This window comes from Lepisosteus oculatus, chromosome 6 (genome assembly GCF_040954835.1).
Source record: "Lepisosteus oculatus isolate fLepOcu1 chromosome 6, fLepOcu1.hap2, whole genome shotgun sequence".
NCBI classification, from domain to species: Eukaryota; Metazoa; Chordata; class Actinopteri; order Semionotiformes; family Lepisosteidae; genus Lepisosteus; species Lepisosteus oculatus.
In genome coordinates, this window is record NC_090701.1 from 9,485,306 (window position 1) to 9,510,099 (window position 24,794).

The window sequence follows — 24,794 nt, forward strand, 5'->3', positions numbered from 1 at the left end:
AAATGTTTTGTTGGATATCTGGCCCTCTATTCAATTCTGTTAAGCAATTAAATCCCTATTGCACCCAATGGTTTTGAATGTACCACCTTCATAATTGTTACTATGCTAATGACAGTTGTCAGTGTGTGATACTGAGAGAGGTAGAGGGAATGGAATTACACTGCAGAGGAAGAAGTAGAAAACATAAGCTTTCTGTGGAATTAGCAAAACCTCTGGGTTGTGTGTTGGCTATAAAAGTGGAGGCTTATAAGCCTTGTAAGGGTTATGAGGCTTTATGAGATCAGTTGGGAAGAAAGGGATTCAGTCTGTGCCTAGGTTCCAACAAGGAAGAGAGAGAATGAGGTCTCCACAGCTGAAGGTTCTTAGTAGAAATAGATTGGGCTGGCTAACAGGCATGTTGGGCTCAGAGACGTGGGATGGCTTGAAGAAGGGCCTGGCTAGTGAATGTTGTACTGAGGTGTGACATACAGGTCCTGAATAGGGGGGTTTTGTGCAGAGCCCATTTGGCAGGCCAAGTGGTGTAGAAGTTCCCCTGACTGACTCATAGGATCAGGGGATATACTGTAGGAGATATTATCACCTGGAGTGAGTTATTACCATTGGAAAGGTACCAGCATATCTTCACACCACAGAAAGGAAAGAAAGATTATAGGTTGCACACTGAATTGCAAGAGCACTCTCTGTCTCACGAGCTGCAGACAGGCAAATACAGTAGGTGCTGTGAGAGAGAGGGACGGAGTAAGGCAGAGAGAACAAAAGTAGCAAAGAGAAAGTCACACAAAGAGCAAACTGGGTGATGCTATGTCAGAGGTGGTTTGGTATAGAGAAGCATCTTGTAGTCCCTGGCCAAACAGGATCTGACAGGAAAAATAGTGATGTATAGAGGTCAGAGAAATAGTACAGGGAAAGAGAAATGGCCATTAAGGAGCAAGTAGGATCAAAAACTGTAAACTAAGTGAATATAGAAACTGCCTAGTGTGAAAGAGTGTGACGTGTTGAAGGTATGTGTATGAAAAAATTGACCAGGAAAGACATGAAGGAGGAGGAATCTGCTCAGTCCTGCCAGAAAAAAAAACCAGTGTGACCCACTCGTGCTGAATAATATTGTATAAGGGCAGGCGTTGTCACATTGTTGGAGGAGAAGTCAGAGGTTTGGCTCAGCCCGTGCCCATTGGGCTGGAACTGAGCAAAGACGGTAATCAGAAACTGCAGCAAAGTGAGACACACTGCTTATAGACCACTTTGGATGAACGGGACTACCCTAACCTCTCTTTTCCCTCCAGTGGAATACTGTTCCCTCCAAGTGTAAGCATTATCGTGATTACAAATATCTTTGTTATTTTTTTAAATCATCCTTAACAATTATTCATTCCGGTAGCTACTGTACATAAGGTCAAACAGTGCCAGTATTCAAACAGTGAAACACATAGTATGCTTTTGAAAATACTGTAGGTGTCCTTTTTACCTGGTGATTAATGCACTAATTCAAATGATTGCATTCAAATGATTCAAATGATTGTATATATATGTCACACCATGTACTCCAAGAGGGCGCACTACTTCTGTCCTGTTCATTGCTCCCTGTGATTATTCATGTCTTTCCGGTGTGTAGCCTATTTACTTCCTGTCTCTGCTCTGCTCCTGGGGTACGGTTGTCCTGAGACCCACCTAGCACCAGGTGGCTCCTGTCCGTGGCCTGAGGGCATAGGTTTCTTTACTGACATCGTCTGACCCCCTGAGCCTGGGCTAGCCTCCATGTTGCCTCTTTTGCCGCTACGCATAGGGCTCTACTGCTCACCTTGTCATTCCACGGCATGCCCTTCCGATATCCGTGACAATATGTGTACTTGTATTTAACACTTACCTTAAACATCTGCGCATGCATTTCATTTTCTTACCTTTGAATGCTGAAGACACCTGCTGTAGGATGCAATGTGAGAGCTAGTCACCAAAATACAATATACCTTTAAAGGAAGGACCTCCTTGTTGATGCCAAAGAAGTATGCCATTGCCTCAGTCCAGGAACATAGCCCTGCCACGTTGCCACAGACTTTCTTGGCTGTTTCCAGGTTATAATCTTCCATTTCCAAGTAAGGGGTGAGCAGTTCAACAACTTCTTCTGTGATGGTGTCCTGACAAGAAACGTTGCGGCAGAATTGCTTAAAGCGATCTCACCTTGAATTCCTACATACTGTGTGTGATTTTTACTGCCTGCTGTTTTTGAGAGGTGTTGAAATAAGATGACAAGTTTCTTCTTAATAATAAAAACATATTATTAGTGACATGCCATTTCAACCTATTAAAGAGGCGGCTTACCTCTAGAGTGCAGTCATACCTGCCATTAATGTTTAAACCCAAAAAGGCAATAAGTAAGTGTGACACACAATGTGAGCAATGTAAATGAACAAATTAAGGAAAAGGGATCCCCCCAATCAGCCCAAACAGAATGAGAATAGGTGCAAGACTAAGGTAATAACCTTGAACAGAAAGACAATGTGTCTGATGAAATAGATTAAAGTGCCAAATTGGATTTTCCTTGTAAAAATAATGATTGACATTCCTTATAGGTGGACAAATGATCCTTTTAACCTGTTCATTTCATATGACCCTAGACCCTTTGGGGATACACTAAATGGAAGATAGCTATTTCTTGTCAGTATTGGGGATTTAGCTCCAAGTTTATAAGTAAGCACTTTAATAAAGAGTAGAATAGTTTCTTCTGTCAGATTTGTTTTAAACGGTGAACCATGTAAAGATTGTTCTTCTGCAGCTGTGTGTGGATCTGAATAAAGTAGCGGAGTATCATTACTACGACTGGGCATTTTCACTGTGAATACCGCTGACTACACTTTACTAAAACTGATGGAATTCAAGAGGTGAAAATAATCCATTATTCCCATTATCATTATCACTGCAGTAGGGAGTATTCTGACATAGGATAAACTGCACAATACCTGAAAGACAATCGACTGCTGTAACAAATGATTGTTGTTAGTCACAGAGCACATAATGAAAGACAAAGTAACTTATCTGTTAGCCATAGTCTGTTCTGGAGGGCATTCAGCAAACAATTGTTTGTGGGGGCAAAGAGTTGTTTTTTTTTCTAAATGTCTTTTAAAGGTTTCATTTGCACTGCCATGTTCAAGACAGATTAAAAGTCAGTAGTAAAGCAAGTCTGACATGATTCAGAAACACCAAGGTCATCTTCTATAAAGCAAGGCCATCTTGACACTTAGAGACTAACAGTGTGATACACATGCAACACTTCAGAATGCTGTTTACCTTGCAACAGTCCTATCTCTGACTGCTATCTGTCCACCAAAAGGACTCTTCAGCAGGTGCTCTATAATTGGGATGAACGAGATTTACAGAGTGGGAGGCCACACAGATATGGGATTAACACAGATAGCAGCACACAGCAATTTCTAAAACAGCATGGGTGTTATTCTTCCAAATAAATTCCTTAGACAGTTCAAATCATTCTGTTGTTGCCTTGAAAACAGCAATGACTACAAAAATCCAAGAGTATCAAGAATTTATTCAAGCCATAGCACAACCTTAATCTATTAGTTGCCCTTACCTAAAAGCAATTCTAATTTACATTATACAACCTCAATTTATTTTTTGATTCATATGATTTAATATATATGGCCAACTGCTCTCACAATTTAGCGACATGCAGAAATACCATGAACCTTATCAATTACAGACAAGGAACATACAGTAATTAATTATTTGTTAATTTACTGTCATGAAATGGCTGTTTAATATTACAATATCTTGCTGTTGTATGGACTATAAGTCACATTTAAATCATAAAAAATTGTAGATTTTTTAAACTCTACAAAATCCCTAGTTTCATGTCCTTACTGTTACATGTACATACAGTATACATACTGTATGTGTATGGTTATACTGTAGGTTAATGTATGATTCAGTGGACCTGCAGAATAATCACAAATCATTGAACTTTTATATTTAAAGAACTTGCATGAACCTTTGCCTTTAAATATGTTCTCAGAAATGAAAGCTATTTTACACTATCGTCTGTTGTATTACTAGTAACCTTGCTGTCACGAGTAAGTGTTACCATAGGAACTTTACATTGTGTAAATATCCTCAACACATACATACACTAACTGAACAAAAGCCAGTTTACATCACGTTTGATCAAGTTATATTTCAAGGCTGCGAATGCTTCTATAATGATGTTTGAACAGCACATTGTCAGTGTGCCTTTATTGGGATGTTTTGATATTTTTTACACAATGAACAAATCAGCTAGAACAGCAAGTTAGATTTGTACCTTATTGTACCCTAATTATTTTTCTTCACATAAAACTTGAACTATGTGAGTATGTCATACAACAACTCACTTCAAAGGTGGTTATTAACCTATGACAACCGTGCTTTCCCATCCAGTTTATCATTTTATTTCTTCTGGCAATGCACTACAGATCTACAATACCAGGAAATTCTAGAAATAAAGCACGTAAACACACAAGGTACCTCATCATGAATGCAATAGAAATTGGTCCAACAGGGACACAAAAAAGACATTTCATTTTGAAACTCGCACATTCTGTAGCCCTAGCTCTCTAACCTATTGCTTTTGTTTTATGCCTCTCTCCACATCAGGTAATCATAATGGGGTAACAGGGGAGATGGTAAGACACACTCATAACTATACAGTAGTTTGCTTTAAATGTTTCATCAGCTGATTTGTTTAATTTCAAAATCTCATCTTTCATGATAAATTTTGATTCTAAAAATAAAACAGCTAACAGCAAATTCTTTTACATTTCAACAAGTGTACCTTTTAATTTTGGACCCCAATACTCAATTGACTGTGGATGTTCACACATCTGTTTTTTATAGATTGATCTGTCCTTATTCATGTAAAACCACGCTTAAAATGTTTGACATTTTAAAAATGCCAATCACCCCCATCCACCCACAAAGTACAGACGTTGAAAGTGAATGCATTGAAAAAATGTCTACTAAAAATTCAATACACATCTCCGAAGCGTTATAAGCACACACGTTCTGAAAGTCCATGGGGAATAATATGGTGCCTTATAAGACCTCTACATCATTTATCATTTTATAACTGCCTTTTCTCAGGCTTAGTTGAACTGGACACTTAGAGGTATACAGTATTTCTCGGTCATTGCCACTGTGGACTGCAGCTCAGTCAAAAGTGAAACAGCATATTATCATACTGCATATCTCTCCAATAAAACACAGATCTACATGGATACATGAACTTCTCTGATGTGTTTCACAGCAGTTACAACCAAGATTAGATGAAGCGTAGCAGGGAGAGATGTAAACTTACCAATCAAAGGAATACAACCTGCTCTTTGTTTTCTACATATAAACAGTATATGTAGAAAACAGTATAACTGTAAATACAGTAATACATTATAACAGTATTGACCTACTTGAACTAAACAGTATAAATACAGGAAAAAAGAGACAAAAACAATGGAGCCTTCTTCAGGAATATGGGGTAAAAAGGGAGAGATGCTATGTCAGAAAGGAAATAAGGTCTTTTCCTTCCTTTGTAGCTTGTATACTAATGCAGTTCCCCATTTTAATACATACACATAGCTGTGCTGTACAGATAAGCTTTAAAAAGGGCAAAACAGCTGTCCATAGCTGCTAACTTTGGCTTATTATATGCAGTACACAACTGGATGTTCATTCTGTATGGTTCATTAAACATTGAGGTAATAATTAACATTCACATTTCCCATAATTCATTGTGACCTCCTGCTTTCTGATGAAAACACTTTCAAGGAACACCTTTCAATACTGCTGTATATTTACAGCATTCAGTATATAGTACTGGATGAAATTATAGAAACAAAGGAAAAAATGGATTTACAATGAAATCTACTCATTATAGATTTAAAGTCTGTGTGTTAAAATGAATTGTTTCCTAGTACAGTATTATAATGATGTGCTAAAATGGCATTATCTGTCAGATAATCCTTAATATAGTTCCACAGTGGTTCAAAGCATACATATAAACGGTGATAGATCTTGAAGATTATGGCTCCTGGGATATCATACTGTATACAATATACATTACAGTATATATATACATGTAAGTAGATGTCAAACCTTGGTATAAAATACGGCTAAGAAAATGAAGTTGGAAATTGAAGAAAATGCCTAATATTAAAAAACAGGATTTCAGAAGAACAAAGACATTCTCTCCTGGTTTCAGAAATCCAGATCAGATTTAATTGGCGTAAGAAGGGGATGCTGTTGAACAATCAAATTTGAGTTCAATCGATAACGTCTACATTTGTTTATTTTTTAAAATTGTAACAAAACAGTTAGAGGAAGCCATATATATATGCAAGAGAGCATTACATTTTGTAGTGCTAAACAGAGATGGAATTAAATCATGTTTGTTTGAAAATTGCTGATTTGGTAAAATAATGAAGGGATCTAATTTTCTAACTGTACGCCTTGAGGTTCCCCAAGGGTAGAACTATGACTTTGATTTTATTCCTTATAAATGATCTTCTGGTTGGTGACTCCCAGGGGGTATTGTTTTACACAGACAAAGGTAATATCATCCCAAGGGAAGTTGGAGTTGGTTGTTAATTCAAAAGCCCAACAAGAGCTTGTGAATGTTTCTGACATCAGCACTCAAGCCCCCTTAGAAAAGAGAAAGTAATTCTCCAATCTGGTTAAATTACAGCCAGATATGTCCCCATGTTATTGTTTCTTTTTTCATCATGAATTGGCATTACTTTTAAACTGTTGGTAGTTCTGTTTTAAAAAAATCCCTGCTTTGTTTTAATGAATATGCATAATTTGTATATGAAACCTTACTATGAAGGAGATTAATTATTTTGTTTAATTTTTACTTTTCTTCATAATCAATACACAAGTTTGTCTGCATTTCCACAACTATGCAAACATTACAGCATTTGTTATGGACATTTAACTAATGTAAGTTTATTCTGATTAATCCAAATTCAAATTACAACAATAGAAATAAAAACAACAATTAAAAGAATAATAAGAAGAGGGAAAAGAAGAAGAATATTGTGTACTATGCAACTGACAAATTAAAGATGAATTTAATTTAACAGTAATAAATTGTACAGTTGAAAAAAAAACAGAAAAACAGAATATAATGGAATTTCTGTTTAGATAAACTATAACTACTTTGGTTTTGAGGCTCAAGCTTCTACTATGATCAGGGATTTTAGGCACTGGATGTATTTACATTTTTTGTTATTCACAAAGGTAGTTTTCAGGAGTACCTGAAGAAGGCTCCACGGCCGAAACGTTGTGTTCTCTTTCTTCTTTTTTTCAGCATGGAATAAACCTATTACTTGTTCCTTTGCAGCCTACGCATGCTGACGCAGCTACCCACCTGAACTACTACCGTTTTCAGGAGTATACTGTTTTATTTGTGTAAATCTGAAGTTTTCTTACACGCAAACAAAAATAGTGACCCTTCCTTCATCCATCAGAAATAAAGCCCCCGCTCATATTGTAAAAAAGAAAAGCTCTAATTATATTAAACCTGTGTGATGCACTTTGGGATTCCAAATTCCACACAAGGAGTTTTTAAGGAGCTCTGTAAGACAATATGAAACACACAATGACATTTGGATTCTCAGAGGACATCATTATTTTTGGGGGTTTTCCTTGCTCATTTCCTAGAGGAACTACTGTAAATAATGGACAGCTTCAGGGACAGTACTGCCAATACATTGTCCCCGCACTGATACCGCCACATAATAACAATGTTGTAAGTATATTTTCAACACTAATGCAGTGCAGATATTCTGGAATAGAAAATGGATGTTGTTCTTTTAAGAGCTTAGTATCGGTTAGGGTCTTGATGTCTTCATGTTTTGTTTCTTGTAGAAAGACCTAGAATAACAATATGGATTGCAGAAAGAAGACAACTATCATGTAACCTTCCCCTCAAAACCATTTAGATTTTCTGATTGCTGAAGGAAAACAAGAATAAAATTTTTCAACCTTGCATTACCTTCATGAAAGGCAATTTTTAACTTACTGTTCGAAAACCAGGAGCTAAAGTGTGTTAGATTTTTTTTATTTTGTATAGCAGCTATGCCAGGATAGTCCATACTACTAATAAATTAAGGTTAAAAATTATGATACACTAGAAGGAAAAATAGCAAGAATCACTTTTTATTTACTACCACTTATGAATGGATAAGACACAAAGTCTTATTTCATTATTAGTCTGGTAATTACTGAGTTTCTGAGTGCAGGTAAATGGATAACAGTGATAGAGAGAGGGAATTAGAGAGATGGAGAGAATCAGACTGAAGGGGTAGATGCAAATGGGAATTTTTGAGTTTGGTATGTGATGAAGATTAAAGTAAGAATTGATATGAAGTTTAAAGCATTTTGTAGAATTATTGCTACTATATGGATATTATTTACTACTGCACATGTACAGAAGTTGAGGAATTGGGAGATTTAAGAAATTGCAAAATTCCCAATATTGGCCTCCATTCTGAAACACATGAAACATAACTGGAGAAATCCTCTCACAGATGGGTGTGATAGCTCCAGTTACAGTAAACAGTCCTTCAAACAAAGTCCCAGATACAGATAAGCCTTTTCATGAGTCATGATCCAAATTCAGACCATCCTGGGATTACGGTCCCACCACCTCAAAGATATCGAATTATCATTCAACGTTTGCTTCAAGTACAAAGCCTGACCGCTGCCCCTCACAGAAAACAGAAGCCACTTCATTACATGAAACAAGAATCAGTTTTGCAGGTGATGAGCAGAAAAAAGCCAACCATATGAAATTACCACTATACCATTGAAATGATATTGCCAGCTGTCTCGTTGATAATTTAACATTTTACTAAATAAAACTTTTTTCGTTCAATACCAGATCCCAAGATTACAAATTAATCCCATATCCACAACAGAGAGAACTGTGAAAGATCTACAGTATTTTTCAGCAGCACTGAAAGAGTGCAATACAGTACATTTACAATACCACATTGAATTATAAGCACGTTCATACTGTACACCTTGTCCAAGACCCACCTTGGTAAAAACACATTGCCATTACATTGTAGCATCACAGAAATCCCTTTATAATTATTTCTGTATCTTTCACATGCCCTATATTTCCTTGTGAGCTGTTTATGTGTTTTAAATTGGTTATTGAATATTTTTTGTTGTTATATGTTCAAATATAATATTAGCTTTGCATTGAATTGAAGTATCAAATTTCTAGTAGTGTGAAGACCTTTAGACATTAACCTGAGTTATATCCCCCACAGCTGTGTACAGATATTCTAAAGTTCATTAAATATGTTTGTTTGCCTTTTAGAGCATCCAGGAGTGAGTCCTATTCTCTTCTTTGATCAGAGTCTGATTAATTGTCAGTCTTCTGAGGTGTAAAGCAGATAAAAGTCCTGAAATTTCTGCGTTAAAAAGCACAAACGTTTTCTAGCTCTCACCACATGATACAAATGTCAGACAAAGAAATAGTCTCAGCTTTAATGATATCAGAATTGCAAATATCCCCTTCAAGTCACATCAAATGTTGTTTCTGCTGCCTACTGTATGTGCAGACTAAACTGCTGTGTGACACCTCAGGTAGTGGCATTTTCTGATGTTCCTACTCCCACTGGGCTTCCAGACTGCTTCACTTCTTTTCACTTTGAAGTGATAACTAATATTTACATGTTTTGTTGGGGTTTTTTTAAGGAAGGGTAAATTACATTGACATGGATTTCAGGAACTCACTGGAAAGTCTGTGAGTGACACTAATACTGAATAGGAGAAGTTATGGAGCAGGGTAAAAAGAGCACAAAATGCTGTACATAAAAGAAAATAAGCTAATGGAATCAGTCCTCGAACAAGTGCATGCTTACTATTTCATTATGTACAGTATGCCTTAATATTGAAAGAATATTATGTAACCTCTTACATTTTTTTATTTGCTATTTTAAGCAAGCATTTTAAAAAATTAATCCACTTAATCAATGGAAGTGAAATGGAAAAGTGTGTACTTTGCTTACCACATATTCTAGAACTTAGTTATGGAAAGATGTTTTATAGTTTCTACTGTAGTTTTTTGGATGATTTAGTAATTCAATACATTGGTACAAGCAAATCACAAGAAAATCTAGTATAAAATGTTATTAAAACAGCACCATATTAAACTATATGAATCTCCTATTTTCAGACATATATAGTACATGGGACTGGTGGTGTGAGATAGTTCTTAGGGTTCGTCCTGGACCCCATGACCAGATTTGTATAATTAAGCAATCTACTGCACTTTAGCAATTGTTCTAGTGAAGCCTGCTGGATAAATAGCTGCCTGCCTCTAGGGGATTCAAAGTACTTAACACTATAGACCTAGGATAAGCTCTGTGAGACAACGTGTTTCCTGTCATCTGTTTTTAAATTTAAACTTAATAAAAATGCTAGATGAAACAACTGAAGAAGCTAACTGTCAAACTTTTGAAAATCATTTTCATTCATAAATGTTGTATTATTTCTGATAAGGCTGAATGCTTGGTGGAAATGTCAGATGTTAAAATGTGTAACTAATAAAGTTTATAGATTTTCTACTGAGCGAGTTCCTGGTGACTTGACTGTGCAATTGTCTTTTATTTTGCCATTAAACGTTTAAAATATGCATGACTGCAGTTGAATTAATATGCTTCTGTAAGTACAGTACATGCAAAGGGAATGCCATTTCATGCAAATAAAAATTCTTAACTCAAAGTACGAAGCTGCATTGAATAAGATCAATTTCCTGGTTTGGTGTTCTCAGTTAGCTATTAAATTAATTAATCTAGGTTAGTGAAAACATCAACATTAATATCCGTTGTCCATTTGTGCTCTGCGTTGCATTTTTTATCCTCATCTCCCTAATAACCCCTTGTTTTCTCTTGATTAAATTACTACACAAACTGGCATCTTTTCAGATGGCTGCACAGTCAGGCCAAATGTTGAGTGTTAAATCTCAAGAGTGTTTTCGTCAGAGCAGTGCGGTCAAGTACAGTACATCCCTAATCAAATAGAAAAACATTTATTTGCCTTTCACTTAAACTACTGGAAATAAACTAAAACAACTTAATACACACCACTGATAGTGTCCCCTAGATCATCATATTATTTTAGGCTGAATGGTTTTATTTTGTCTCTGCTGTATCTCTTATTTTTATCACCTCACATGGTGAAAAACTTTATTCAGTAAAGACGTATGAGCTGCCAGCACTTTTCTTAAACCTTATCAACTATCAGAAATTAATGTTTAATTAAAACAGTTTTAAAATCATATATATTTTCTGCTGTCATTCAATATTTTGAGATGACAGAATAAGTTACCAAGGTGTTCCTCATACTGTATCACTGGGGAGCTTGTAAGTCTTCAGTTTGACAAGTCCATGAGTATAACACATTTTCAATGGGTTGGACTTTTAATCCCTTTCTCCCATTATTAAGAAAAGGTGTCTTTTACTACATCCCCCCCCCCCCCCCCCCCATCATTCCCTCCTCTTTCTTCTGCTCTCTGCTCTTTTCCAATCATCTCCTCTGCCCAGCTGTGGAAGATCCAGCTACCAACAATCATAAAGGCTGCGCTATCTCTCACCACCTTCTGTAACCTCTTCAGAACTCCCCTGTCGAGACTGCACTCACAAACCCAGTTATCTGCTGCTGCCTTGCACACACTGACTGCAGTCCTGCTCTTCACTCCCGCTACCCCTTATCCCTGCACATAAATCATTTTGTATTAGTTTTATGCTCCGTGTCATTACTACATCATTTTCTGCACTAATGAGGCTCAGTACTTTGCTAGGTAATGAACATTAAATGGCTGCTTGCAGATACCTTTTGGAAAGTGAGTAGCATGCTAAGGAACCCAGAGTTGTTCATGAGCTTGAGGGCTTCGCTCCAGGAAGGCCGCAGGCAGGGTCTCTCTGGGTCCATGGTCACAGGGTCCACCCTCCTCTGGAACAGCAGGAGGACGCAGTCCATGATGCGCATGATCAGGTGGGGAGGCTTTCCCAGTTTCCTTACAGTGGCAATGTCCGCTGGCTTGATAGTCTACAAGAGATGAAGGGCCGACTGTGTTAGTTCACTGACAAATATGTGTCCCGTAGTCAAATCAGGAAATATCGGACACTTACAATATATACATACTGTATATGCTTCCAATGTATGTTTTCATATGTCTGAGTAATTCGGGTACAACTGTTTTTATACAGTATATTAGGACAAGGATTGACTCTAAAGTGAATCCAGTGGAAGACACTAAGCCAATGAATATACTGTAAAAGAGGCCTTTTCTTCACTGTAGCATCTACAGGATGGGCGCAAGTCTCATGAAAATGGAATTAAACCCCCAAAGCACTTCTACGTTTTTACAGGCTTAGAAAAAAAAACTAATAATTTATTCATTGCAGAAATTAAAAGAGGGCTCAGATGAAAAGAAAACCAGAAAGCTATGTGGACAAAGAAATCATTCACAGCACTGCCAGGCAGATCAGTTATGCTAGTAATGGCCAACTGAAGACATCAAGATTTATTTGATCATTCTGCAGTTTTTCCTCCCAAGACTTCGTCAAAGAGAATGGTAAAACCTGCTGTTCTCTGGTTTATCATCACTATCATAGAATGTTAAGATGGCAGGAATGACCAGGCCTAGTAATCAGGACAGGCAGTGGGGATGATGACTGGTTCAAATTCTTCTGAAAGAACACATGCACTTCCAATTGAGATATGCATGGATTTGGTTCATGATAATCAGCTGCTGCCTATTTGTGTATTGCTCTTCGTTGCAATGATCTTCTATGGATTGTACGTCAAGAGCAGACTAAAAAGAGCTTAACGGCTCAGAAAATACAATCGCATATTTCATAAAGCACTGCAGCATACTACTGATATTTGAGGTGCCAAGATAGACTTTGAAAACAATGCTGCTCACGCTGGGCCAATAAATCACCTTTTCTTTTTTATAATGCTCACTGACATCAGAATATTTTATTTCAGACATGCGATAGAATAATCTACATTGTCTCATTTTAAAAATGCAGCATATACATATCCTGATCACGTTAGAAGGCATTAACTTACACAGTAAGGCATCAGGAAGGACATGCAGACCTTTTCCAAATGATGACCTTGTTGGTTGGCATGTGTTGTCTACATTAGTCCAGTCCCAATATTTAGCTCAAAATCCACCAGAGAACTCTATTCTCTACCATTTTTAAAATAAAGTCTAACTGTGTGTTTAAAAAACTAAAGGAAATTAAGGGGGTGGGATACTTGTTTCTCACTGTGGCAATGCAGAAAACACAGACAGAGCTAACATCCTTAATGGATGAGTCACCCTAATGCCATATTACTGTAATATAATCAAATATAACTGTATTATGATTCAAATTTTGATGTTAAATTCCATAAATAAATTGCACGTTTGATTAACTATAGGATGTGGTGCTTCATTAAACATTATAAATGGCTAATTTCTATGCCTTCTTCTGGTAGCAGCAATGCTAGATATTCAGTCCAGGCAGATATTCCAGTTCTTTATTCATAAACTGAGCTCAGATTTAGCCAAGACAGAGCGTTACATGGGAGTGCAATATAACCGATTTTGTGGTCAGTTGTTTTTCAAATACGTCAAATAAGAGCTATGCAGAGTAAACAAAATGACTCACTTCCTAAGAAAGCAGGAAAGGTAACAATTAGGAGTATACAGTAATACTAAGAAATTGAATTTCAACTACATACTACTACATTGACTACTGTCTGTCTGGACAGTAGTCAGGAAGCTCTAGAAATTAGTGATGTTGTGTTCAATGCCTTGAAGAATGTGATTCATTGCTTAAACTAGTGTTACAAAATGAAATTAGATTTTCAGCAAGCAAGATAACATGATAGCTTTTCGTATATGGAGTACAGTAAGCAGGGACACTACACAGCATGTCCTATACAATTCATGCCTGCCCCCTAATGGTAGACTGCATTCTTTTACAATTATTCTCTTTAATATGACTGCTTTTCTTACTACTTTATGTGATCATCAAGCCTACTGTATACATGTATAACAGTATCCTATTATTAAATTTACTATAAAAGTGACACATTAATAATATAATATTTATAATACACTAAAGTAGCTTTGTCATAGGTTAATTATTACTTTCATGTTTATTTTTGCTCGGGAATAATATCAGCACATACTCTTTGCTACTTTAATTTAATCTTAAAACTAAAACATAAAATTGTAAAGATATTTCCCTACAGCAGAGGTATACGCAGCTAGAAACTGTATTTTGTGAGCAGTACTTTGTCATGCTGTACAAACAACATCTAAATAAATCATAAAGTATTAATTGCACTGCAGGTTATAGCATATGTGAGATGTCATGTCTTGGGATTCACAAGCTTTGCTGTTTTAATGAATGCTACATTTTAATTTCTTCCACACATTTAAGTTGATAGTTTCTGGAGGCTTTTTTGACAGCATGTAGGAAGAGCACAAAAGAAGCTAAACAATATTAAGCAAATGTAATTATTATTAGGATGTCAGGAATAATTATATTATCTAACAAGCCATCCATTATCCGAAAGTCAAATGTCTTTGAAGCACAGGACTCAGGAAGATCTACACCCTGCACAATATCATTCCATCAGGGGTAAGTAACAATCTAATCTCCCATAAAAATGAATTACAATTTTTGTATTAATTTCAGAAGTCAAGCTTTTGACCATAATTTCTGGAATAAAGTAAACACACTTTATAAGTTATAAGAAGTCTAAAAAATTGATCTACTGTAATAAATGACTGAAATTAGTTTTGCATTACTGGGTAAAAATCTATTCACGGGCCATGTGCATTTTATGTTTGTTTACTTTAACTTGGGATCAAGTATTGAATATTATATTAAACAAATTCCTCCATTGAAACAAGTGAAGGAAAGCTCCATAGCTCTACGGGCAATTAATGTTAGGATAATTCTTGGCATTGTGGCAACATTTTGTGAAATTTCATGGCATCCATGCTTAAATAAAAAGATGGAAACCATTTGGGTTTCTGCGCCGAAATCCCAAATTCATCAAGCAGTTCCATCACATCTTCGCAGGATGTCTTTGCTTTTAGGGGAAGGATATCTGACCAGCATTCACACAGACACACCACATCAAAGTCCACTATGAAGACCTGAAGTAATGAGCAGTGACAAACAAAACAAAAGACACAAGCGGAAACTTCATGGAAGAGCACTTCAAAAAATAGTAAAATCAGAAGGCATTTCTTTATCCAAAGTGTGGTGGGAGTATTGAATAAGCTACCCATGTATGTTCTTGAAGCCTAAGCTGTAGCTTCTTTCTAGATACCATTTGATGAGATCCTTGGATCAATTAGCTACCAAATGAACTAGACTTGGCCTAATACATTACAGGGAAATTTTAGTTAAGTTTTTTATAGGAAAAACTTAACCAGAAAATTATATACTAGGAAAAGAATGAAAGTAGCCTCTCAGTGTAGGGGAAAGGAATCTGGCATTAGGCGGCTTCTCTAGTCATATTAACAAACCAACTGGGAAACTGCTGTGCACTTGCAGAATGAAAAGCTGCCAATTTAATTTGCTCTCCTTCAGGCAGGAAGAACTCGTATTGGCAAGGTGTGATGCAATTGGGAAAGGGGGGAGTGGAAGAAAAACAGCAGCTACTATCAATGACAATGAATAATACAATCTACCTTAGGCTAGCAACAGCTAGAACTAAGGTTAACTTTCTAGCTTTTGGCAAGGAAACATCTTTTCACAACCTTCAACCCCAAATCCTCATAATACTTGCTATGGTATTCCCACACACATGAACAGACATTTGAAGTTAGTCCAGTCTACTTTAAAGTAGTTTTAGTCCCTTGATATTAATTGCAACTATAAGTCAAAATCAAGCTACTGGCATTTTTCAAGAATTTTTTAATGTATTTTTTTCCTTGTACAGGCATTGCATTTGTATTTAAATGCATGTCCATGCACACTCCATGAAAATACTGCATTGATGCATCACCAAATGAGAAAACTTTTGCATCTTTTAATTTTTTTAACTAAATTAATATTTTTAATGGTTTGCATGTGTCATGGAGAGATGTGTTAATTAGTATACTGTGTTTTATTATGTTCTGTACACTATGACTTGCTTAAAATCAACAGTGATGGGTCAAGGTAACATAAAGTCAAGCATGAATTATCTGTAGGGGTACATACTGTATAGAAAACATTCATTTTTACAAAAGGTCCATGCTTTCCATTTTTACAAAGATATTTACTTTGGTTATATGCCAGAAATGAAAAATCTTCCCTCTCAATTTAATTTTTGATTATATGAAAAACTACTTTTTCTTTTTGTTTACCATAACTAGTCTCAAGCTTGATTGACATCTTCATACTTGTTTGAGCAAACTAGGAGCTAAATCTGCTCTAGAACAAGAGTAAATAGCTTTGAAAATCCCAAAAGAGGATAATTTTGTTTGTCACTATCATGTGCAATGTGACACACCTGCAACATTCGGATAGCTTAAAGTTTTAGGAATGCTATTCAAATTCAAAACATTGAAGCAGAATATGATAAAAAACATACAAATCTGAAAACTATGATGTGATAATTATACCAGCACTAACAACAATAATTAACTACAATGCCTTTTTGAAGAGATAATTCTGCTTTATATTTTCCTGAGAATGAACCTGTTGTGGTTTTAGAAACAAACAATATACTGTATTTGTCATCCTAGCATACTAAAAAAAATTTTGCTATAAAAACATTTCAAAATTCTCTTGAAAGAAAAAAAAGTGCAGGTGTATTCACTAAGGGGGACCTACAAAAATCAAATCATATTGTTTTCCCTGAGAACAGTGCTCCACATAATTATATGCTATAACTTTTATTTTTGGAAGTATGAGAATTATATGCTTCAGATGACAGCATCCATGTGTTGAGAGCATGAATAAAACATTAAAGAACACTTTAATCACTAACTGACAGGAATCCCTGGCTTGTTACTAAAGTGAAATGCATTGTAAAATACACAGGTTCAGATTTAGAAATGTCTCTATAATAGAAACAGAATTTATGTGTTTTTTTTTAATTACTGGATGTTCAAAAACAGTGCAAGTTTGACCTCTTGTTCAGTTACAGTAGGTAAAGTAGATTACGGAGAAAACAAGTACTGGAGGAGAACAAATTATTTTACTAAGACTATAAAAGATTAGTTTTAATTTTTAGACCATGGTAAGCAACATTTTCTTCTCCAGTCCTTGCAGTAATGTTTATTTTGTGCATTAGTCTTTTGCGTAGTATGCTCCAGATGGCTGCTTCCACTACAGTGATGGCATACTGTGATTTTAACTGTGGCTGGTAACTTTAACAGTTGTCATCCAAAAGGCCATACTACCGAAGCAGTCAATCTTTGATGTAACAAAAAAAAACTTAACCACCTTTGTCCTGTCAATCAAACAATTTTCTTTACACTTCCAACATTTGTTTTTATTCATTATAGAAATGGATTTATTCAATCTTTACAGTGACTTCCCTGTTTTGCTGTGCTTCATATAGATTTAGGTATGATACCACATAAGAGGTTTGAAGCTGTTTGGTTTATTTTAAGCTATTTGTTTTCTAAAAAAATCATGTTCATTACATTACTTTGGACTTCTACAATGTCACTTAAACATGTATAGTATAAAGTATTCTGCTATTCAAACTTATCCAAATTTAAGTTGTGTGATATAACACAAATATTTTCTGTTCAAGGATGCTTAACCTCACACCTTCAGCATATACTGTAAGACCAAGTTTTCTCTTCATTTTTTTGTTTTATGCAGTATATACCCACTGTACAGTATATACAATATATGCCCAGGAACCATACCCATTTTGCAGTGTTCCTGTCAGGCTGGAACTCTACGGAGTGAGCTAGTGTTTCCATGACCGCTGGCTACACCTCTCACCTGTCTCTCTGGGCCAGTTGCCATGGAAAATGTTGCAATGTTTTGACAGGAAACCTGTATCACCTGTGGGCAATTACACCATGTTCACCACAGGTGATACAGAAATTTAAGTTATGCTCTCAGAATTCTTGGGGCTCTGGAACAGAGTCTGTTCTCTAGCATGTGCTCTGAATTTCATCTTTCTAGCTTTGCATTTCCTTTGTCCCCGACCTCAACTCTTGGATTTCCCCATCGCTGTTGTTATGGACTTGGCTTGTTTCTGGACCTTGTCTAGGATTCTCTTTGTGTTTCCCTACAGTGTCTTCCTGATTTCAACCTTCACTAGTTTGGATACAGATCCTGCCTGTGTGCCTAACCTGCTACCACTCCACACTGCCTGAAGCTTCCATGTTTTTCTCTCTCTTGCCCAGCACACAGATTCACCTTATGTCTCACAGATCCACTGCCTAGTTCCACATCAGAATAAGACAGTTCCACAGATGAATGACCCTTGCTCAGGATGAATAGTCACCTGAGCAGATAAATAGGCAAATGGATGACGTCATGAAGGTTCACAGACACAATAAGCACATCCTATGCTATGCTTGTATTCATTACTAATGCTGTTTATTCAAAGAACCCTATGCTAAGACCTCACCTTTTCCATGCTGACTACATTGTAAAGTCCTATTGCCTTACAAATGATCCTGTAAATTTAATTCTAATTGTTTCATAAGCATACATGTAATGAAACCAGGACTTAACATATTGGTCTTTAATTACTTGGTTTCCTTTGTCAACCTTTTAATGGATGGGTTCTACAGCACATTAGTGATTTCTAGTCAATGGGGACCCTTGTCTTGAGAAGCTGTTAGGACATTTCTACTAATGGCCTGTATGAATTACATTTTCCATTTCTTTAAGCACAATTAGCCCTACAGACCCTACTGATTCTTAAGGCTTATAGAACTTGTAAAACTGACTTTTTTACACTTATACAGTATGATTTAATACAGAATTTTGTGTTTTCACAGCTGAGAGTGTTGCTTTATTTCTTTGTAAGCACCTGAGTAAAATAATACTGTACATCAGCCATTTTCCATTCATTATCTAAAGCTTTTCCATGTTAACCTTTGAAACACTTGAGTTAATTCTTTACTGTTCTTTTGCTGTTTTAATGCTGCAAAAATACACCAATTATTTCAGTTGCTATTACAATAAGTTTGTTTCTTGTTTTCTATTCTCGATTTATGTCACCTTCTACTGCTGTTGCTTTGATGATTTGAGGTGCATACTGTAGCTACAACAAAGTTCATTATTGATGCTATAAATGGTTTCACATACAGTAACTTGCAGATGGTGTCTGGCAGCCATCTGTGTTGTGTAAACAAGCTTTCAGATCTACTATATAGTGCATCAGCAAATACACACTAGTACAATCAGGACCAATAGTGACTGTGTAGCCCAGAGAGCATGTTTTGTACTTCCTTCTCAGATGTGTTTAATAGCAATTCAAAGACCACCTCCCCCCTAGAGTAATTTTCAGGACAAATAGAGTATGGCTCTCCAAAATGAGCAACACTAATTTTTTTAGATGCAGCTCATTAGAAGCAAAAGACTATCAACCCTGCATTTTGTGTGACAGTCAATAAAACAAAAAGTGAGTAATTATGCGATGAACCTAATTATATTATAATTTGAACTTCCTCATAAAGCATTTTATCCTTTTTGTACAGGACCATATGTTTTTTTAATGTTGTAGAATGATTCGCTCAATTACTTCACATGATGTTGTGTGTTATTTTGCACACATTTGTGTATCATCTGCACTGTTTTTGAGCTTTCTTGGAATTTAGTCAGACTGTTGACTGAAGTGTTTAACCTTTTTTATCTCCTTCTGTTAACATGTCATGATAAACCAGGATCTTTGTCTTGATATTGTCGGCAAAAATATCAATGATCATTATGGTTAGCACCCTCATCATCACACCCCTATGAAACGAGAGGCTTCCTCTATTGGAAACTCACCTGAAGTGCTGCTTCAGCCCCAGCCAGCGCAGGCTTGGCTGCCTCCAGTTTGGTCTCTGCCACAGCTTTGTCTGCTTCAATTTCATCCACAATGGCCTGGGCCTTGTCCTTCACCTTCTGCACCTGCATTTTGACCTGCTCTGCTGCCTGGGCTTTGACTGTCACCTCTTGCAGGACCCCATCTGCTTTCTTGGAAGCCACTTCTAGGTCCTTTTCCTTCACAGCCAACTCCTTTGACAATTGACTGACTGACACCTCTGCTTCCATCAGCTTTGCAAGGCCTAGGGCGAGAAAAAGTGCTCACAATCTGAATTTCAATTAAGCAATTAAGCAATTAAGAACCAATTAAGACCAACCACATTTGACTATTTTACCAGCAAAGGTATTAACGCTGTGTTAGTGTAGTTCATTGTTGACCTACTGCTATAGTATCATTGCTGTCAGACAGTAGGTTAGATAGCTATTGCCTTCTGCTCTCCTCATGCAAAAGAAATTGGGGTTATAGAGAAAATTCAAGAAAAGCTTCATCCCACCTGTTTTCATGCGGTCGGCAAGCATTCCAACATGGGCGATCTTCTCAGTGTAGATGATCTTATAGCCTTCTATGAAGGATAAGTAGGACTTGGGAGTGACATAGGTCTGTCGGCGGAAACGCTCAAAGTATTCTACACACTTCTCTGCCACCAGGTCCTGGAAGCTGCCCATGGAGCCCACTACACTCTGTTTCACCTCTGTCGAGCATTCAATCTTATAGGAGGCCAGAAAGTGCTGGGCCACAGCCACAAGAGCATCACGGGGCCAGCGCTGGAACCAGTCCATTGTGCAGCCAGAGATGAGGCCAGGGAACTTGAGCGCCCTCGTGCGGAATTTCTCCCCCACAGGCGAGAAGCAGAGGACCACATGCAAGTTGCTACGCACACGGGACAGAAAGTAGTCATAGAGGTTCTCGGCAGTGGGAGGCCGCCTGGGATATTCTTTCTTCATAACAGGAATGAGGTCCTGAGTGATTTCATCCACCTCATCTCGTGCAAAGAGGTTAGATACCTCGCCGGATGCTAGCACATTGTTCATGTACTCTAGGAAGGATTCGTCTTTGATCTCATTGTCCGTGAAGATGAAGGTGATGCCTTTCCCCTTCTGTCCAGCTGTTCGGTACAGGTGCTTCAGGTCGTCCATTAAGTTACTTGTGTTGTACGTCCTTCAAACATAGGAAAACAAGACAAAGGGGATTCCTTTAAGAATTACCAGAAATAATTTATTGCATTCTGTAGATGTTGTACTGTGGGAATGTTTTAAGCTTTTGGACAAAATCTGGGATATAGCTGTAGGCAATGTCTGTTATTACTCTAGGATATGGTACAATCCATACCCTCTGCTACTTTCCCTGTTTAAAAAAAAAAGAGTGAAAAACTACATTTCACAGTTGGCTTCAGAAGGCATGGGTTAATTGAGCATAAGTGATGACAACAAAAACCCGTGCTCAGGTTAAATAAAGATGGGACAAATTAGAGCTTGGTTTGTTTTTTTCTTTTTTTTTTTACTTAGGTGGGTTGTCACAGTTTGGATCATCAAGTAAGAAAAGATGGTGTGGTAAAGGGTAAAGACAACATACTGTACCCATAAATACCCATAAATCCATAACCAGAACAAGTAAAATTAAAAACCCGCTTCTTCCCATCTATCTCTTTTTCTTCAAATTAAGCACGGCTCAGCCAATAGTTTTGAAAATCACATGATTATTAATAGTAAAAATAATAATAACTCATATAAAATGATTAAATCATACTGTATGTGCTCCATGATTCCTAGATACTGTATGACTTTTATGGTGCATGATAGTCAAATTATATCACAATGTTTTACATTTGCATAATGACAGACATCAAAGACATAAATACATTAATGAGTGAATATAGTGTACAGTCACAAACAAAACATTTCATAGAGTCTTTGTGCAATACCTGCCTTTTGAAATGCACTGACTTAAAGGAATAGTTCAATCATCATTTTAAGATATTTTTGTGTAAAACCAACTAAATAACAAGTAAATTCTTTCAATTCTTTAATCAATTGTAATCAATTCTTTATGGTTTTTTAAAATTATTTTCAGGTAGAACCAAAATACTTGCTTAACAGGTAATACTTAACATAGTGTGCTATCAATATCGATTTTTTTTCACATAAATCTATCAAATGTTTGATGTGCATATTAATTTTAATTTGGGACACACCTCAATGTTCAGCCTCACATGTCGGGAGGTCTTTCTCTCTGACAAAGCAACCACGGTTATCTTTGCTTACCAGATGTTTTCATTTACCTTGTCAGAGTTATTTGGAAGATTTCATATCCAGCAATAAAGGAAGCCAATCGGGTTAAGCTCTGCTTTCCTGACCCTCCCACTCCCACCAGCAAAGCATTCCCCTGTGGGGTGCAGATGATTCGAGAGATCTTCACCAGATGTATCATGGCGTCCTGCCAAAACAAACAGAATGGCTGACTGTAGGCTGAGCCAGTAAATCACTGCAGACTGCCCAGGTATAGCTTCAGATTTCTTTTTTTCAAAGTACTGGGTTGTCTCACTATAGCAAATGGACTGTGCAAGCCATGACCATTGAAAATGTTACTTTGCTCTTAAATGTGAATTAGTTTCACATGTAAACTTTTAAAACGATTTATTGCATTATATACAAAACATCTCACAAACCAGAAATTTCCATTTCTGTTGTCATATGAATGAATGTAGCGAAAATAAATAGATTACAATGAGTATAGACAAAGGTACAGAATATAATTTAATATTTTACATCTTTTCTGGATTTTTATCTCCATTAATTTCTCTCATTACATACTGTACAGTATGTTTGGTCATTCAGCAACTGCACCCATGACATTATTCTCGCATAATAATGCAAACAAGGTTCCAGTAAATCTTTAGAACCTGTATATTCATATGTCAGTAAAAGTATTTTACAAAGGAATAAAATGTGTATTTCAAATTAGCCTGACACAGCTGCATGTCTATAAATGCATCAAATATAACATTGTAGGTGAAAAAAGTCTTCTATTTAGTTCTAAATGTACATAAAAAATTCATTGTGCACAACTCTCAATAAAAAATACAAATAACTCTTGAAACTGTCAATGACTTTTCACTTAAAACATGCACTATAATGATACATTTTATCTGGAAAAATCATATTTGTCATTTTTTCCTATTACCATTTTAAAGGCATGATTGATAGTGGGAAAATGATCTTTATCATTTTTTTCCTATTACCATTTTAAAGGCATGATTGATAATTTGGATTAACTTCCCTATATTAAAAGAACAAAAGTACCAAGCAGCTTGAGGCAGATCAACACTATTATTCATATAACATGAAGTCTTTAATATTATGAATAGCCTCCTTCAGAAGCCAATATTTATTCTGCAAGATTTAGTCTGTTACTACTGACATCCACACAAAATTGGGTAACAAAGCAGAACTGTTGCATTTTGATTTCTTAAAGACACTGCCAATCACACTCTGTCTCTGGAAGGCATCATAAATTACCAAGATATATATATTTTTAAATGCTGCAATCCATGAAGGATTTCTATAGTAATTTATATCCTAGTTTCATTTCAAATGCTTAATGACAACATTACATTATGCACAGAAACTCTAATTTAATAGCTTCCAAATATTACAATAATAGATTTTGTGACTGCAGTGTGAATGATATCTAAAGTAAGATTAACCTAATCTGTTCAGGTTTAGCAGATTTGTTATATGCAGCAGGTAAAAGAATCAAACAATTTTTGTAAGTCATAATTTTTTTTTTACTTAAGGTCAGCCAATTTCTCACAAAAGTTTAAATGTCAAATTGTACATAGTAGACAGTTAAGGAAATGAATTCATTTAGTTAGAACATGCCAATAGATAGAAAATAATTATAAGATAAGGAGAAAATGTTAAAATTGGAGTGTATGTACTGTAATTAGCGGAGTACCACAGGGCTCTGTTTTAGGTCCACTATTATTCTGATTTAAACCAATGATCCTGGGTCTGGTCTAGTGAGAAATCTAGTCAAGTTAGAAGAAGACTATTTTATGACAATTGCAAGGTAAAACACTGTCAATGCTACAAAATAAATTTATTCCTGAAAAGAAAAAGATATTGTCAAAGTGAAATCTACTAACATCTCCATTATTAATGAAACATGACCTAAATTATACTAATGTAAAGTACTGTAGGGGGAAGTGTATTTAAAATGAAAAACGGGAGGTATTTATATTTTTCATATTCACAAGATTCTTAAATATTAAAGGGATGCCTTAAGTGCTGTGTATTTACAAGCAGTTATTCATTCCACAAGAGTCCCCCAGAATTAAAACCTAACTGATGTTTCTTTTTGTACCTACACTTACTGAAAAACTTTATATACTTTGTACAGTATATAAAGTATATACAGTTTTGCAGTAAGTGCAGGTACAAAAAGAAAGTCACCTTGAATAAGAGTTTCTGTTAAAATGGAGATGATAGTAATAATTGTGATAATAATATGTAGACATGTAATTTAATGAATACCAGTGTACTAGCAATACATCTGCTTGCAGGTGATTTTCAATTTGATTCATAGGCAGTTCACAATGTCCTCTAGGCATTAACTCATAACAAGTGAAATGTAACTAGAATGTAGAAGGTTTTCATAAAGTTTTTATACAGTATGTGTGTGACGAATAATTTATAGCAATGGTGAAGTTTATTCTTAGCAAACAAATTAGT

General features: G+C 36.1%; 1 protein-coding gene across 1 annotated transcript in view; it reads right to left on the minus strand.

Moving 5' to 3' along the window:
* The window catches only part of dnah5l (dynein, axonemal, heavy chain 5 like), a 148,907-nt gene that overhangs the window by 41,758 nt on the left and 82,355 nt on the right, over positions 1-24,794 (minus strand). The window contains exons 56-60 of the mRNA XM_015354877.2: positions 22,343-22,497; positions 20,558-21,222; positions 20,025-20,305; positions 11,884-12,099; positions 1,965-2,132 (exon numbers count right to left, since the gene is read on the minus strand). Of these exons, the coding sequence (XP_015210363.2) occupies positions 1,965-2,132; positions 11,884-12,099; positions 20,025-20,305; positions 20,558-21,222; positions 22,343-22,497 (1,485 nt within the window). The remainder of the gene's footprint in view (positions 1-1,964; positions 2,133-11,883; positions 12,100-20,024; positions 20,306-20,557; positions 21,223-22,342; positions 22,498-24,794) is intronic.